The 19,122-nt window shown below is 37.0% G+C and overlaps 1 protein-coding gene across 3 annotated transcripts in view; it reads left to right on the plus strand.

Annotated features, from left to right (window-relative positions):
- Positions 1 to 15,993, plus strand: part of anne (polyamine-transporting ATPase anne boleyn) — a 43,927-nt gene extending 27,934 nt beyond the window's left edge. For all 3 annotated transcript variants that reach the window (XM_073089751.1, XM_073089749.1, XM_073089750.1), the window contains exons 5-20: positions 158 to 267; positions 743 to 905; positions 2,662 to 2,866; positions 3,136 to 3,322; positions 4,484 to 4,619; positions 5,188 to 5,353; positions 5,763 to 5,963; positions 6,266 to 6,466; positions 6,909 to 7,034; positions 7,634 to 7,787; positions 8,540 to 8,661; positions 9,540 to 9,657; positions 9,854 to 9,987; positions 11,141 to 11,284; positions 12,221 to 12,347; positions 12,854 to 15,993. In XM_073089751.1, the coding sequence (XP_072945852.1) occupies positions 158 to 267; positions 743 to 905; positions 2,662 to 2,866; positions 3,136 to 3,322; positions 4,484 to 4,619; positions 5,188 to 5,353; positions 5,763 to 5,963; positions 6,266 to 6,466; positions 6,909 to 7,034; positions 7,634 to 7,787; positions 8,540 to 8,661; positions 9,540 to 9,657; positions 9,854 to 9,987; positions 11,141 to 11,284; positions 12,221 to 12,347; positions 12,854 to 13,833 (3,274 nt within the window). In that variant the 3' untranslated portion in view covers positions 13,834 to 15,993. The remainder of the gene's footprint in view (positions 1 to 157; positions 268 to 742; positions 906 to 2,661; positions 2,867 to 3,135; positions 3,323 to 4,483; positions 4,620 to 5,187; positions 5,354 to 5,762; positions 5,964 to 6,265; positions 6,467 to 6,908; positions 7,035 to 7,633; positions 7,788 to 8,539; positions 8,662 to 9,539; positions 9,658 to 9,853; positions 9,988 to 11,140; positions 11,285 to 12,220; positions 12,348 to 12,853) is intronic.
- The last annotated feature ends 3,129 nt before the right edge of the window (positions 15,994 to 19,122 follow it).

Here is a 19,122-nt window from a genome sequence, read left to right on the forward strand (position 1 = left end):
GCTTTCCATCAGGTAGCCCGTCTGCCTTATCGTTAGGTTACATATAAAAAATGACGTGGGGCTTCCGGAGTCGATGCACAAAGGACCTTTATTCATTCTTAAGATTAATATTTGGTATAATGTGATATTCTAATCACTAATACATTTTTACTTACAGTGGATTATTAAACGAAGGTTTTGAAGATGAAATTGTGGGTGACAATGAGCATATTCACCATGCCCAGGAGTTATACACTCCTCTGCATTTGGATGATGGAACCACCATGAGTAAGTATTTACAATATTATTTACATAGTATCCCATTCATCATTAGAGTTTTTGTGTTATTTTGTTGTGATGGAGAATCATTTTGTAATTGTTTCCAATTTCAATTCCATTTTCAATTTCCATTTACGAAGGCTTTTACCTATTTATCTCTTGCAATATAATGAACATATAATAGAAGTGTGCTTAAGTTGTAACAATTATTTGATTTTGATAAGTTATCGTTAAAAACATATAAATACATTTTTTATATTTCATTGGTAGTTGAGGCAAAGTTTATTAATGTTCAAAAGGTCGATATCTTTAACTTTCATTTTGGTTATATTTGATTGCTAATTTTTCATCTGATGTGTGTAGTATGTATTGTATAATGCGCCTGATCCACATAAAAACCATGTACACTATAATCTTTAACTATATTTTAACATTCATGCCCAGCAGTGGGATTTAATAACGACGAATAATTTCAACCCCTCAGACGTACAAGAGTACAGGTACTTCCGTCACAAGAAGCAAGTGTTGGTGTGGGAGGGTGTGCGGGCGCAGTGGGCGCGGCTGGCGGGGGTGGAGCGCGGCGCCACGTGCGCGCAGCTCCATGCACTGGCCACTGCGCCCCCCAGCGCTGAGCGGCGGCTTAGAGGGTGAGTGGGGTTAAGATGTTTTAGGCCCATTATTAATTAATTTAGTCTATCAAATTTTTGCCTACTAAAGATCCTTTAGAAATAAGATAGTTTGTAACAGGCAGTAATTGAAGGTGGTAGAACCCTTTGTGGTTCGACTTCGGCGGCACCAAAGCCACATCTATGTCAACCTCATGACAGCAGTGTCAAACCCTGCCCATAGGCGGAAGTAGTCAGTTACCATCAGGTGGACTGCATGCTCGTCTGCTATTATGACAAAATAAGACTGGGAGACTGGAGTTGACGTGTGTTAATGTGATGGTGAATTGTTATTGAAAATCTTTATTTACTACCAACAAACAACAACACACCTTTCCAACAATGTTATAGAATACGTTATTTGCACATAAAACTGTCTTAACTAATAGCGAAACACAATGTGAGTGAGAGGCACGATTATTATAATTACGTATAGCAATAATAAAACAGTGATAGCCTAATGATTGTAACTCATGGGGGTCCCGGGTTCAAATCCAAGGCACGCTCCTTCTAATCCTATCTTCGATTTTTGTAAGTCATGTGTGTATTAGAAATGAATTATCACTTGCCTTGCGATAAAAGAAAATATGGATAGGAAACCTACAGCTGATATTTAAAAAGAAAGCTTGGAAAGATGTGTGAAGTTTTCCAATTCGTATTTGATTGACGCGGTGTACTATGGCAGAAATCCCTCTTACTCTGTTACAAGACCCGTGCCCAGCAACGGGCATAGAAAAATAATAATAATGTTGGAGGCTGTTAGAACGAAAGTAGTCTAACTACAAAAAACATGATTTACAATATGGAGACAAGTAAAAGTGTGCAACATTTTTAAATTACGAAACTACAGATAAGTCAAAAGTCATTAAAATGCAGTTAGGCCAATCTGGTTCTAGCAGTCTCATTAATAAAGTACTAAATGTGGTTGCCCTTTTGCGTTATATAAAAATAGCGCTAACATTGTAATGTTGATAAATAACACGCTTCATTTATTATATATTTTATGTTCTTGTGTAATGTTTACCAATATAATGTTACCTAGCAATTGTTACATTGACCTAACAGACCTGATAACCGTTACTAAGTTAATATAGAACCGCCATAAGATTTTTGGAGTTATTAAATTCATTATAATAGATAATCATTGATTTTAATGACTAGGTATAGGTTTTGGAATCAATCTCCCAAAATTAAGTCTAAGTTTGCCATTCACACCTTATCTTTAATAAATGGTTCCATTAAGCTTGTTTAAGTAACAATTTTTTTTTATATTTTTTTTTATTAACATTAAAGATTGCAATAATAATAAAAATATAATACTTTTTTTTTGTTCGTATAAAGTACCAAGTGAGTACTTTATATTAATTACGATCTAGCCTAATTTAAGACTAATGAGTAATTCTACGCTAACTTAAACTGCTAAATAATCATATAATGAAGGTGGCGTCCTCTGACACTGCACTTCTTTGTTTTAACACATAAGTGAGTAGACACACTGTTCTTGTGTTCTATTGCTAAAGATTGCAATAATAATATAAATATAATACTAAGTAAATTAAAATTAACTAAAAGTAAATACTCGTGAAATTAAATAATAAATTATATTTATAAAATAAAGATGTCATCCAAATCCCCTACTTTTGGGATAGCGCCCAGAGCGCTGGCAGCGCTACCTCACCAAAATTAGTTATATGATTCTCTCAAGCAACACCATTTAATAATTAATCTTTATTTCCAGGTTAAATATATATGGTTTAAACGAGATCAAAGTACCGGTGCAAAGCATTATGACTCTGATTATCCTGGAAGTATTCAATCCATTCTACGTGTTTCAACTCTTTACCATAGCTGTATGGTTGGCAGAACCTTACTATTACTATTGTGTAGCCGTTGTACTGATGTCGACGTTTGGTGTTGCTACATCTGTTATACAGACTAAGAAGGTTAGTGTTGCCATATTATGATCAATAATGTAATGTTTGTTATTCTTATCAGATCATGAAAATTTGATATATGCTATAACATAGAATATATTATTAAGTTTCTGTCCCTTTAGAATTCGAAAAAAAGCTTAGTTTTTTATAAAGTTGTGTCCTTTTCAAATCGCGAACCAAGTATTAGTGATAAATGCTGAAATCGGCATTTTTGTTATGGAATCTTCAGTGCCAGTGCGATTGTCATACCTTTCTTTAAAATTGACACTATCTGTCAGAACCAAGAAAGTCTCCGAGCGACCGTAGAAGCCCACGACTCAGTCCAGCTGTGGGGCGGGCACACCGTGGACAGCCGCTCGCTGTGTCCCGGCGACGTGCTGGTGCTGCCCCCGCGCGGCTGCATGATGCACTGCGACGCCGTGCTGCTCACCGGCGCGGCCATACTGAACGAGAGCATGCTCACTGGTGAGTGGGGGCTCGGGGAGTGTGCTCACTGTGAGCATAGTGTTGTGAGCGACGTGCTGGTGCTGCCCCCGCACGGCTGCATGATGCACTGCGACGCCGTGCTGCTCACCGGCGCGGCCATACTGAACGAGAGCATGCTCACTGGTGAGTGGGGGCTCGGGGAGTGTGCTCACTGTGAGCATAGTGTTGTGAGCGACGTGCTGGTGCTGCCCCCGCACGGCTGCATGATGCACTGCGACGCCGTGCTGCTCACCGGCGCGGCCATACTGAACGAGAGCATGCTCACTGGTGAGTGGGGGCTCGGGGAGTGTGCTCACTGTGAGCATAGTGTTGTGAGCGACGTGCTGGTGCTGCCCCCGCACGGCTGCATGATGCACTGCGACGCCGTGCTGCTCACCGGCGCGGCCATACTGAACGAGAGCATGCTCACTGGTGAGTGGGGGCTCGGGGAGTGTGCTCACTGTGAGCATAGTGTTGTGAGCGACGTGCTGGTGCTGCCCCCGCACGGCTGCATGATGCACTGCGACGCCGTGCTGCTCACCGGCGCGGCCATACTGAACGAGAGCATGCTCACTGGTGAGTGGGGGCTCGGGGAGTGTGCTCACTGTGAGCATAGTGTTGTGTTGAGTATTTTATAACATAGGAGTAGCAGACGAGCATGCAGTCCACCTGATGGTCTCTATTACCGCCTTTGGACATCTGTAAGCAACCCCAGATAGGATTAGTTATTCCTACCTGAGGTCGACCACAGATGCGCCGCTACCCCTGAGGACTAAGCCGGAACGCCTCGGAAAACTATGTCTCTCTTAACGCAGAAACAAGTGTGGCGGTGGTGCCGCCGGAGTCGAACCACAAAGGGTTCTACCTTTAAAAATGGTGGGTTTTGGGAGTGTGCTTATTGTAAGTATAGTCATTACGGGGAGTATGCTTAAAGGTAAGGTAAGGTACTATCGGGATACCTTTTACTGACTCCCCCAAGTTGTACATTTCATGCTTTCCCTCATGCTTTCCCGGAATGGCAGACTACATTTGAAAGTAGGGTCTAAAATTTTGATGACGGAAAAAACGAAATATTAGTTTCGTGGGCCATTAAATAGAGAGAAATTCGTTTATTATGTCGATAAGTAATACTTTTATTTATAAATATATGTTTGTTTACAGGTGAATCTGTGCCAGTAACGAAAACAGCGCTCCAGCGTATCGACAAAACATTCGACCTGAAGGAACATAGCTCGAGCGTGCTGTTCTGCGGCACTAAAGTCATACAGACGAGATATTACAACAATGAACCTGTCAGGTACAGTGAAATTATTGTCCTAACTAAATAATGAACGGAACGGAATTTAAGCCTTCAAAAGAAAAATATATAGAGTCTTGCACCCCATTCCTAGCCATCCAAATCTACAAGCTGTGTAATTCCTGTTCTTTTTTTTTTCTTTTTAAACTTTAGGCAACCTTTTAATTTCCAATTTTTATGTATTTTTTGTTATGTTATTAGTTGTGTACATCTATGTGTGTTTATGTATTCTTATATGCTAGCTGTCTTCATTTCTAATTGAAATTCCATGTTATTCTTTTTTGGCCTGTGTTATCTATAAGTTTTGTTGCATGTAATTTTGTTAATGAAGCAATAAATAAATAAATAAATAAATAAATAAATAATAAGAAGAAAATCTCTATAATCCCGTCCAAGACCACTTTGCATCCAATAGTTTGTGTATTTACTTTTTTATACAAAAAACAAGATTTACTAACATTTTTTTCGCTTGTTCAACGAATGAACAAGTGAGAACGAGAACGAACGAGTAAGAATGAATTGCTAAGTAGGAATGAAATAATATATTTATAATTTTTTTTGTTTGTAGAGCATTGGTCCTGCGAACAGGATACAACACGAGTAAGGGTCAGTTAGTGCGCAGCATTCTATACCCGGTGCCTGCGGACTTCAAGTTTGATCGTGATTCTTATAAATTCATCTTAATCCTCGCCTGCATCGCTGCCATCGGCCTTGGCTACACCGTCGCGCTCAAGGTGAGCTTTTGGACTTACTGTCAGAGTCATAAGTTACGGCAAATTTTATTAAATTGTGTATGTATGTGTGCAAGCGTATCTGTGTGTGTGTGTGTTGACTTTTTCTCTTTTTTGTCATGTTCCTTTCTGGGTTTGTGTCCCTTGGAAGGCGTATGTGTCTATGTGTCTTTCTTTTAAACCTTCATCCTCTTTTTAGACCTAGTTTTTGGGTGTGTTTGCATGTCACTATCGATGTGAGTATTTCACGTTTACGTTTAGTATGTACGCGCACTCTATCTTACTCCTTAAATCCGTATGTATGTGCTCGTGTTTGTGTGTGTCTTGTGTGATTACTCTTCTCTCTTCCCTATCTCTTAATATCTCCGCAATTCTGTAATAATAAACATAAGCGTTTCTTTTATCCCCGTAGACCTACAGAGCCCTCACGGCTCGCGACATAGTGATCAAAGCGCTGGACATCATCACGATAGTGGTACCGCCAGCTTTACCCGCGGCTATGACGGTTGGCCGGTTGTATGCGGTCGCGAGATTAAAACGAGCCAGAGTTGCCTGTTTGAACACAAGAGCTGTTAATGTTAGCGGCTCGCTTGATTGTATATGCTTTGATAAGGTATGTATCATGATAGTTTATTTTGGTTTATTTTGAGTGAACTTTATTGATCTATTCCATTAATGAAATATTTAATACACCTAGCGACTATGTTTAATCACTTAATTCTTGTAAAACTAATTAAAGGCATTATGTCAAAAATCTGTAATGTTCAGTTAGTATTTTGATGTAAATAATAAATGACAGAAATATAAATATTTCAATTAGACCAATCACTATGGGTTCTACTACGTTTAAGTTTCTTTATTAAGGACCGATGGTGTATCTTGTGTTTCTGAACCTTAAATAACTAAATATTCCAGACGGGAACCCTAACAGAAGATGGATTAGACATGTGGGGCGTAGTAGCGGCGAGTTCAGCGACCCAGCCGCCTCGATTGGCGGGGGCGTTACGAGAGCCTCGCCTTATGAACGATCTGCACGAGCTGAAGATCGGCATGGCAGTCTGCCACAGCCTCACACTGCTGGACGGGCAGCTGGCTGGGGACCCCCTGGATCTGAAGGTGGGTAGTGCGAGTTGAACAAGCTTTCGTGGTTACATTGCAGTGATGACACACATTTCTCGTAATACTCATTTAAGGCTATCCTGAGTCTTTAAATGCGTAATGCTTTAAACCATAATCTGAAATGAAAATAAAAACTGTGTAACACTAAAGGTAGTGTAACACTAAATATAAAGTGAGCTAGATTCGCTGTAAAGCTACGTGATAGATTTACTATGTGGTAGTTTTAAACTAGCTGATCTGGAACGTTCATTATAAAACTATCGCGAGATGACACTCCTTTTTGTGTGTGTTTGTCATTTTCCTCTCTCTCACACACACATAATTATTACAATTCCTTACTTAGATTCGTCTCAGTCTTATTCATTGAACGACATGAACAGCAATAATCGTAACAAATCAAATGTTCTAAAAGCTCATCGAAAAGTTTTAATATTTCCAGATGTTTGAATCAACGGGCTGGATACTAGAAGAGCCCGATGTGCCAGAAATGTCAAATTATGAAGTGTTGACACCCACCATCGTGAAGCCGAGGGGTTCCGCTAATATCAATGTGGACGATATCAATGTAAGTTTATAGTTTGTTCCTTATTTATGTACCTCCGGCTGCACCGCCGTTACACCTATTTCTGCCTAATAACAGTAGTGTTGAGCGCTGCTGAGTTATGGTTTGAAGGGTGTGGTAGACATACTTTTCCGAGGCGTTCCAGTTTAGTCCTCAGGGGTAGCAGCGCATCTGTGGCCGACCTCTTGTAGGAATATTTAATTTAATTATTTTTCTATTTGGGGTTGATTACAGTTGTCCATGGGTGGCAGTACCATCAGAGGGATGCATGCTTGTCTGCTACTTCTATATAATATATACAAAGAAAACATACTGTCGTATTTTCCCGAGTCGCAGGAAACACTGTAGTTCTATTCTGGTCTCTAAACTGCGGAGATAACATAATATAACATAAGGTACTTGAGTAACAACTAGACATCTAACGCGTAATTGTCTTGTTAACTTCGTTAATTTCACCAATGTGACGTCCACTTTACCAATACGCACTTGGCCAGCGCGGTGGACTATGACTTAATACTTCTAATGAGAGGAGACCCGTGCCCTGTAGTAGGACAGTAATGGGTTGATGACGACGTCCACTTGATAGAGCATATTGTCCCCAGTTGCCGCTGGAGGTGGGTATCGTCCAGCAGTACCAGTTCGTGTCCGCCCTACAGCGCGCCGCCGTGGCCGCGCGGCTGCTGGGCGAGGACGTGCTGAGACTCTACTGCAAGGGCGCACCCGAGGCCCTGCGGACACTCTGCCGCCCCGACACTGGTAGGTACTGATCAAAAAACTGATGTAAAACGGATATCAGTGTCATACAAATAAAAAGAATTGTGATCTAGACCAGATAAAGACTAATAGAAATAAACTTTTTTTATTGGCAAGAGGGAAACCGTTAAAACCGGTGACCTCGGTGGGTTATGTGAGATTGTAATCGCACTAGAAGCCCCTCTTTATTCTCCGGTGATTGTCTTCAACGCTGCGTTGAGGTCTCCAGGATCTACAATGAAAGGCAACCGTAGTCCTCTAAGCGCGTTGCCCCCTAGGGCTCAACCTTGGTACCTAAACCAGTATAAAGCTCGCCACACATCTGGTGTGGCGAGCTTCTTCCGTCCTTCCCGGCGTCGCTGACAGGCTATTCGAACTTGCCGCCCGCAACCCACCTCCTTTTAGTCGCGTCTTACGACAATCAAGGAATCTCGTAGCCCTGTTCTAGTCCTAGAACTGCAGGGACAAACAAAGAATTTACTTAGTCTAGACACCTATGTATATAAATTAATTAAGTCTTAATTAAACACCAATAAAACCTTCAAGGATTATTTCATCTAACACACTATTCAAACGCTGGTGTATTTACTTATCGCAAAAATTACCTTTTTATTTTTTTAGCGATGACCATTTACTATTTACCAGAATATTTTTAAATCTAACAAACAACATATTTACATTATATATAAGTACTAACAAAATCCAAAAAAATAATTTAAACACCAAACTAACTAAATAAATAATTACATTTTCAGTGCCGGACAATCTGAACACAGTGTTGAGTCAATACGCCGAGAAGGGTTACCGGGTTATAGCGATGGCCTCGCGCGTCCTCGAGGTCACGTACAAACAGCTACAGAAGATGGATAGAGAGGAGGTATGTAGCATTAGACATCGGCAAACATCTTAAACGTAGCCATCGGTAAACATCTTGAACATAGACATCGCCAAACATCTTGAACATAGCCACCGGCAAACATCTTGAACATAGACACCGGCAAACATCTTGAACATAGACATCGGCAAACATCATGAACATAGACGTCGGCAAATATCTTGAACATAGACATCGGCAAACATCATGAACATAGATGTCGGCAAATATCTTGAACATAGCACCCTAGTGGGGGATTTTGTTATGGGCGCTTTTGTGAAAATAATAATCTTGTGCTATTGTTTTTACATATATCTTTACTTTTTAATAAAGCGGCGGAGCCGTCACTATACCGGTTAGACGCGCTTTAGGTCCCGGGTTCGATCCCCGGCCAGACAGATATCTATATGATGGATTTAGTTTTTCCGTTTGTTGTTCTGGGTGTTTGTGTATGTGTCTCTGTGTGTCCATGGCACCCACGATACAGGGAATACTAGTGGGAGGCTGTGAGTGTAGAAACCGTTTTATTTATTTTGCCTGATAAATCATCTTTTGATAATTTATATCATTAATAAATGATGTAAGTTTAGGTCCGTAATTAATAATCTATGTATTAAATGTTTTGCTTACCTTAATATTCCAGTGGTCAATTTTAAAATTGTATTTTTTGATCTTAGGTTATAATTATAAGACTTGAGGTAAAATTGATGACAAGCGATAGTTTTTAACACAAGAAACTTTATCAAAATCTTAACATTTCAATGAAAACTCATATCAAGTAACGCAATTTTGAATTTTGAAATTCCATATATAGTTGCCAGAACTATATTTTTTTTGTGATATATTGGTATCGTGCTACATTAAAGTTGTAAATTTCGCAGGTGGAATGTGATCTGGAGTTTCTCGGCTTAATAATAATGGAGAACCGGCTGAAGGGTGCCACTACCGGCATTATCCACGAACTGAAAGAGGCCAACATACACGTGGTCATGATTACTGGTATGTTACCATTAATTTTTAGTTATTAGGGTTCCTTAACCAAAGGGTAAAAATGGAACCCTATTATTAAGACTTCGCTGTCTGTCCGTCTGGCCGTTAGAACATAATTTTATGATGGTGGATGTCTCTCTTAGACCCCCGCTCCCCCTAGATTCGCCAGTAATAAATTATAATCATTGCATATTTAATATTCCAGGTGATAATATTCATACGGCGGTGAGCGTGGCCAAGGAGTGCGGCATCCTGGCTACTGGCGAACGTGTGGTGCATATGTCCGTGGATGACAGTTCTGGGGTACCTCGGCTGTACTGCGAGAGTAGCTTGCGTGGGGTGAGTTGCTAATAATACAATACAATACCATAGCATTACATAAGGTACACATTTTGAAGGTGGTAGAACCCTGTGTTGTTCGCCTCCGGTTGTATCACTGTCACACCTATTTCTGCCTGGTAACAACAGTGTTAAGCGCTGCTGTGTTCTGGTTTAACGGGTGTGGTAAGGGAGACATACTTTTCCGATGCGGTCCAGCCTAGTCCTCAAGGGTAGCGGCGCACATGTGGCCGACCTCGGTGTAGGAGACTAATCTTATCTGGGGTTGATTACAGATGTCCTTCGGCACAATATCAGTCCGTAAACCTTTCATTTTCAAAGCTTTTAACTTTATTTATTAAGAAATTTTCAGAAAGCATTCTCAGATTTTTTTCTTGTTAAATTTAACCAACTTTCCGGTATCTGATTAAACTGAAATTTAGCATGATATTTCAAGTATAAAAAACTTAATTTGCCATAAGTAGTCTCCAGGTTTAAAATACCCCTGTCCCTGTAGTTCCGGGACCAGAATAGGGCTACGGTATCCCCTGCCTGTCGTAAGAGGCGACTAAAAGGGGGCTTCCGGGGTTGCGGACGGCAAGAGTGGGAGCTCGAACCGCCCGGCTAGCAACCCCGGGATGGACGGCGGTATGTGTGGTCGCATACCGTCGTGAACACCAGATGGTGTGGTGAGTTTCAAGCTCACCTGGGCGGAGCCCGACGGGGCAACGCGCCAAGTGGACTCCGGTTGCGTTCCGTTGGAGATCCCGGAGTCCTCTACGCAGCGCCGAGGACGGCCACCGGGGGGGTTTTAGTGCGGTAAGAATCCCACATAACCCTGTGTCGCTCCCAAGGCATAGGGTACCTTTTGAAGGTTTCCCCCTCGTCAACAAAAAAAAAAAAAAAAAAAAAAAAGGTTTAAAATACCCCGGTTCTGTAGCACGAAATGGCAACATAATATCTATATTTATAATAACATTTTTATTCTTGTTTAGTTGCATAGCCATATTATTTATAATACATTGTAACCCTTTTAAGGGCTATTGGGCATGCTCAAAAAAATGATATATTGACATATTAGAACGTAAAGTCGTAAATGATGTGTGTATTTTATAAACATATACATTTTATTTGTTATTTGTAATAAATGAAATATTGTATTTATTTACTCTAGGTGCCCGTGGGTGATCGATTTTCATTAGACAAGTGTTGGAGCGAGAGCAACACAACTCTACAAACCGAGCGATCGTCGCGAGACGCGGAGGCGACATCTACCGCACCGAATTACAAGATTGTTATGACGGGTGACACTTGGAAGGTACGCTTAGACGATTTGTTACCACGCTATTATTAGATTGACGTGTATGTATTCCAGCATGTGGCATGTATGTATGTAACGGAATCATTGAACTTGATTTTTATCAATTTTGAACGGTCTAATTAATTTAAAATATACGATTTTAATAATTTTGCTATTCTCCTCATTAGGATCGTGACCATGACCAATACATGACTATTAGTATATAGTCAATAATAACGAATTGCTATTCAAGTTAAATTCGATCAAAAATGTGTTGGGGCCCTTGAGGATCCTTTCCATACAAGGAAAGCTTGTGCAATGTATTTACTAGCGTATATATGTACCGAATTTTATTTAGTTTAAATCAGATTATGGGAATACGTATTACTACTGCTTTTATATGACACAAATTACACTTATTAGAGGAATATGTTGAATTTAGAAATTTCATTGATTTATTAAAGAAACAAGCATACAAGTACGACAAAAATCGTAAAATTTATTTACGATTTTTTAGCATTTAGCTACAAATCGGTGGCCGAATATTGTAGTGTTAAAAACACATATTATGCATAAATATATTTCAGTAACGAATTATCACTATACACATATAAATAACTTCGTTGAAATAAGGTTTTTATTTCATCCTGTCGATTTAGCGTGACGATATTCACACATTTCAATTTCAATATATTTTTTATGTATAAAAAAACAGCGTAACGTTTTATTGGCAGGCATTCATAGTACGCCTATGTAGTGAAACGGAATCTTTGAAATCGATTTTTACCCACATTGAACGGTCTGATTAATTTAAAACTTTAAACAATTATAAAGAGCCGATGACAATACACGATTTTAATAATTTTATCCCATTCACTTCATCGTCAGGAATCAAGATTAACAATTTTCCTTGTGCGATTTTTTGTTTTTAAACTATAATTATTTAATTTCCAGGCGTTACGGTCGCAATATCCCTACGCTGTTCATCGTGTTATTGAGCGTGGTGCTGTGTTTGCCCGTATGTCGCCCGATCAGAAGCAGCAACTCGTATTGGATTATCAGGCTATGGGGTACTATGTCGGTGGGTATACTGTGTTTTTGTTAGGTTGAAGTAGGGAATGAATAGTTAGTTAAATGGATGGTAAGTTGTTACTGTTTGTGGACTACTGTAAATATTTCCATATAGAACACGGGTTTAATCTGGGGACAATTATAAATTTATTAATTATTAATAATCATTTATTTATTTAGTTGCTTACTTTATACTTTCTGTAAATCAGTTGTCATTATTTTTTAACCGAAACAATAAATATTTTACGATAGAAATAGGTGTGACGGTCGATGTATTATTTATAATTAATTAATTGTTTTTTACTATAATATTTAATAGTTTTCTATATATACACGCCATGCATACACATACGTAAATTAGGTTTATCTATCGTATTTAGTTACTAATTCACATTAATCGCTGTATATTATGTCCTTAATTCAATAATTAAGCAATGTAGACTATTCCTAACATTTTCCTTATGAAAACAGACCCGTAACCAGTGAGAAAGGTAAATTATTGTTTACGAATTGCAGGTATGTGTGGTGACGGTGCGAACGACTGTGGCGCCCTCCGAGCGGCTCACACTGGCATCTCTCTCTCCGAGCTCGAGAGCAGTGTGGCCGCGCCCTTTACCTCCACACAACCGGACATTGTATGCGTTGCGCGAGTGTTACGTGAAGGACGAGCCGCCCTTACTACCAGCTTCGGTGTCTTCAAGTTCATGATCGCGTACTCCCTTACCGAGTTCCTCTCTGTTGCCCTTTTGTATTATTTCGACTCGAATCTAACGGATTTCCAGTTCCTGTTCATAGATGTCGCTTTAATTGTTAATTTTGCGTTCTTCTTTGGTATGACTGAGGCGTATACAGGGAAACTGTGTAAGATTCCGCCACTTACGTCACTTCTAGGTATAGTGCCGTTGGTTTCTCTCATAGGACAGATGATTTTTATCGCCGCTGCTCAGTATTTGAGCTACTTCGCCCTTTCACAGTTTCCGTGGTACGTACGACATACGTACGAAGGCGAGGAAGCAAATGAGTGTTGGGAGAATTATTCTGTGTTCACAGTTTCTATGTTTCAATACATTATTATGGCGATTGTGTTCTCCCACGGCGCGCCGTACCGACGTTCAGTAGCCACGAACAAACAACTGATGTTCAGTATGTTAATAATGACAGCCATATGTATATATATAACTCTCGCGCCCGCTAAGTGGCTGGCGGAGTTTCTCCAACTAAAAATGCCGAAAGATAACCTTATGTCGTACATTGTTTTGGCTCTAGCGTCCTTCAATTTCGCAATAGCATTATTCTTTGAACGGGTTATAGTACAAATGTTTATGGAGAGACGGCAAATGGTACCGAAGTGTGTGAAAGAGAGGCAAGTGAGTAAAACTCCACATTTGATGATTAAACGGCAGTTGACGGATATGGATTATTTGGACTGTAGGAGTGTCATCAGTTATAGCACTGAAATACATCCTGTGTATTCAGGAACAAGTAATGGTTCTTGATATACATACGAAATAGATACGGTTGTATAATTAATACGCGAAAGTTCTAATTAATATTATTTTTATTTGACGCTGCCCTAAGTTGGTATCCGTGATATAAGAAATGCACTGTAGACTAAATTTAGTTTTTTTATAGTTTTCCGGCAACTAACTGTCAATTTATGCCCTTTATTGATAAACAATCTGTCTTTTGTTATGTCTATCAAAAAACGGCATTTCACAATTTTTAGATACGGTACATTATATACATATTTATTTTTACATACATTTAGATTTTTGGAAGCTAAGATTGGTTATTAATAACGGGTCTTAGACAAAAGAAAGTCTAATCATTTTATAGAAAATATTTTAATAAATTAGTCTGTTTAAGTCGTTATAAAATGAATTAAATGTTTATATTGATCATTTATGTGATTTCAAAAGTATTATACATACATTTATGTATTCAAATTTACCTCTGCGAGTTGAAAAGATACTTTTCAACATGTTAAGTATTTTAGTTTTAAGTATATTTTAATATATTCGTTATATTTAGGTTATAATTGTGTAACTCATAACAATATTGACTGGTTTTCAATTAGGAGAAATTATTTTATTGTTATTAATTAATGTAAAATTGTATTTAGTACTGATATTCAATTATTTGACACTGAAATGTTTCAAATTGTGTTCATAGAATCATTGACTGACATAATGTCGGTATTATTAAATGTGCGTTTTATTGATATATTTCATAAACTGCAATTTATGGTTATATAAATGAATTTTTAAGATATATTTAAGTTTTTAAGTGTGAAACGATAGAATTATCCGGATTCAATCTATTTTTTATTTATAATATATCATTATAGACTATGACCATTTTTATCTATGGATTGTTGTGTGTATTTATTACATACGAAATTAATGTTGATTATCGAGTTCTTCAAAATTTCTAACGGATATGTCCCACATATACCTCTTTGCTATTTGATAAACATTATTAATTGTTTGCGGTTAAGATTTGTCCAATTACGCAGGACCAAAAAGATACAATTTGTATCATAAGCATTTAGACATTTTGGTATTTTGACAATCGAATTCATAATGAAAGGATTAATATTATCAATAATTACGACTTTCTTACTTATACGTTAAGGAATTAATTTTATTATATGTGACCCTTTTCCTACTTGAAAAAAGAGGACCTTCTCAATCTTCTTATATATAAAATTCTCGTGTCACAATGTTAGTTACCGTACCCTCGAAACGGCTTTATAGGTTTTCACTAAATTTTATATGCATATTCAGTAGGTCTGAGAATGGGCTAATATCTATTTTTCATACCCCTAAGTGATAAGGGTTGTTCACCCTTAACATTTTTTTATTTATATGGCAACACAACGTTTGCCGGGTCAGCTAGTTATACTCATATATTTTATTATTTTTCATTCATGTTGTGTTTGTCAATTATTATTAATTTTCACGATGTTTAAATATGAATTATAAGTAAATAATTTTCTGTATTTTCCGAATTTTATAATCTCCTATCATGAAATAAGCATATTGTGATACATAAAAAATAATTGTCGTACATATAAGTGTGCCTTAATATTTTATAAGATTTTTACCAGATAAATATAAAAGAATCAGATAAAGCAATTTCTAACATTCCTAGAATATTTACTGTGCTGTGTAGTTCAAAGTAATGGAGTGAATTTTTAATAAAATTATAATTAATGATGTGCCGAGTCATCCATTTTTGGTATTCGAGTACCTTAGTTCTCATATTAAAAAGAATCGAGTCAATACTCGAGTCCAGAGTATTCACGATGTACTCGAGTTAGCATGAAGTACTCGAGTACATTGTAACACACAGTCCAATAGAACGGAAGAGCACAAAAAGGCTACTCACTAAACAAAATTAAAGTTGTTACTTGCACTATTCCTGATGCATTCACTCGTTTGCCTATATAAGGTACATAAGAGTGGAGTACCGGCAGTATTCAGTACCACTGGTACTCGAGTATCATTTATTAGTACTCGAGTAAGCGAGTTTATGTAAGTACTCGAGTACTGACTCGAGTCGTCCTGACTCGGCACATCTCTAATTATAATTACCCCAACACAAATCTTGAGCTCTTGGCGACAATATATTTTAATGTATAAATTAGCAAACGTGCTTGCTTGCAGTCCTCTTGCTGTGGCCAATGCTGTGCACTTCTGTAATCCACCAGATATAAATACATAGACAATCATAATATTTAAAATAAAGTAAACTTCGATATAATTTTAATTTGTTCTCCCATCTACAGTTGAAAATAGTTTATACATAGGAAAAGTAAGAACTATCTCCCTCTACTTGGAGCTTAACTCATGAGTTACTTTTGGGCTCAAGATTTGTAATGGAACTAAATTTTATGTCAAGAGCAACATAATTTATTTATTTGTAAGTTGGACTATATTGTGATAAGTGTAGCTTAAGTCACTAAAATCGCCATTTTGTTATTAATCTCGAAATAAATACTTTTTTCTCGGTTATATTTGTTTAACTGACCCAATTCATATCAATAAAATATATTTAAACTAGTTTTTGCCCGCGGCTTCGCCCGCGTTTAGAAGAAAATAATATGAGGTACTAACATACATAAAATTGAAAATTCGTACCTTCATAGGAATGACAGTGGCGCCATCTGGCGAAAATTGGTCGTACCAACTCTGAAACCTTCGTGGGCTCATGGACAACAACTTTGCTAAATATCGTCACTTGATCAAATGCATAGTTTACGATTCAATCCTTCCTAATATCGATTAATCTATCGAAATAATCGACTTTTTGGTCCAAAAGATCGATTCTCCGATTAATCGACCTTAGATCGCCATCCCTAGTTCGCGTGGGATTTCCGGGATAAAAACTATCCTATGTCCTTTTTGGGGTTTTAGACTATATTTGTACAACATTTTGACAACCAGACAGACAGACAGAGTTACTTTCGGATTTATAATATTAGTAAGGATTATGTATTAGAAACATTTAAATATGTATTTAAAGAAATAGTTTTTGAGTCATTATCAATTTGAATGTGGGTAGTTAGAAAAGAATACCAGTTGTTCTTTAAATGTCCTTCTTACGACCAGTCGTCGTCTTGCGCTCGGCGAGATCACACAGACGATTTATGTGTGCTCACTCTGGTTTTCCACGTGGTCTAGCACTTACCGCGTGGCTCCGCTCCCTTATTTAATTTATATGAATGTTGTGTAAAATTAGGCAATAAAAGACTTCATATTCGCAATATATTTATTACTAAAAAGCAATAAATAAGGTGAAGATAGACTCTATCAGTAAATTAACAAAAGTATTTTTAACTTTTACGTAATTTCATTTTATTTTGGCATCACAGTACATTCAGAATTAAACGTAATATTTTAATAATCTTGTAATTATTGTATAATTGTTATGCGTAGCCATTTTGGCTTGGATTATAATTTAATGGAAGTAATGAATAATGTAATTTTATACTTATTTAAAAGAGAAATATTAGTCATTTTTAACAAACACAAATCATATTTCAAATACAACAACAATATTAACATTCAAATTTGTAAATAACGAACATTTATAAAAATTTAGTGAAATTTCCAATCATATGAACACATTTACAATGTGTGTGTTATACACCAATAGCATGTTATAGATATTATAAAATTTAACAAAATAGCAATAAAGTTAATGTTAAAATATAAAATAGTAAACCTTATATACTTAGGTGCACATAGGATTACATAGGTGACATTTGTGACAATTGTGTAACATTTAGAACTTTTTAAAATAAAAACGTTAATGCTAAATGACAAATTGCTTTAATTATGCAAAATAAAAAAAGTAAATAACTGAATTGAATATTTGCGCATAGGAACGGTAGCTATTCTGTTATAAATTTTAACTCAGTCAATGTTTTATGCGGGTAAAACTGAAATAAGCATCAGTGAAAATTATTAAATAAATACAAAGAGTAGAATTTTGACAATATAAACCTCTTGTAGTAAATTAAACCTGGAATATTGGAACACAGTCAAAATAAAACTTTTTTACAAATGTCATCACTCTAGCATTAAAGTTCTATTGAATACCGTCAGTAGACATCTTTAATCACCGTAAGCACCTCTAAAATATAAACAACTCACGTCTCATCAACTTTACATAAAAATGGACAAATTATACAAACAGAATGCTTAGCACGCTCGTGTGACCTGACAAATCTATTTTATCGAATAGACAATATCTTGCAATAGAAATAATATTTCCCGTATTTGTCTTTAGGTTATATTAGGTTATCACTGCAATATAAAATATTGTAGGTAATCTTTGGCCTGCTTTACTTGCTTATCGCAGATAACTTTATAAAAAATCTTTTATAATGTTCTGTACTCAAATTGTTATTGACAAGTAAATTTTCCAATCTCTTTCTTCAGAGGTTTTGTCACATTAACATGCTAGGTCCGCTAGCTTAGGCGGGTAAAAATTTAAGGAATATTATTAACCATGATTCTTATTATAAATGGAAGGACCTTCTAGAATACATGGCAATATAATATAATGTTCAACGTATAGGTAAGCTGTTTTGGGATCTAAGATACTCTATATCTAGAATAATCAGCGACTCTTAAGTTTTTAAAACTTAACCACGTCGCCTATGGCAACGGTTTTCTATATTGTATAATTAATATACTTTAAATTGAGTCAATTGAGTTCAGGGTCCATAAAGACGCGTTGTTTTTGAACATAATCATAATGGTAACAATTATTCATAAGCGTATAGAAACACTAAACCAGCGTCTCTATAAACGCACCATTCGGATCTTGAAATATTTCACATTAACCAAAATGAATTGCACGTTGAGTTTACTCTTAAATCTTATTTTCTTGTAAGATTAACCAAGCAAATTGAGATTTTCATATGTAGGTGGGAATTAAAAAATATATAATATACATATATATAATTTGATTTGCTATATAAAATATAGTATGTTTAATGTGAAATATTTGCATGACGGTTCTATTTCTAACCGAGTAGCAAGACTTCTTGCGTTCTGTTCATTTCAATAGAAGTGGTGAGGTGCTGGACTTCATGGGTTCCGGCGTAATTTGGAGAAAAAGCTGTGAACATATACATAGATCATTAGCATTACATACAATTGATATTTTATTAAGCAAAATATTCATTAAATTTCGTCGAAATGTTTTTTAAAGAACTACAGTAGTCATTCTCACAAAACGATTCTAAAGACAGCCAATTGTACATTTTGTAT

Source organism: Epargyreus clarus, unplaced genomic scaffold (assembly GCF_041222505.1).
Source record: "Epargyreus clarus isolate Ecla_fem2 unplaced genomic scaffold, WU_Ecla_fem_2.2 ptg000031l, whole genome shotgun sequence".
Classification (NCBI taxonomy): Eukaryota; Metazoa; Arthropoda; class Insecta; order Lepidoptera; family Hesperiidae; genus Epargyreus; species Epargyreus clarus.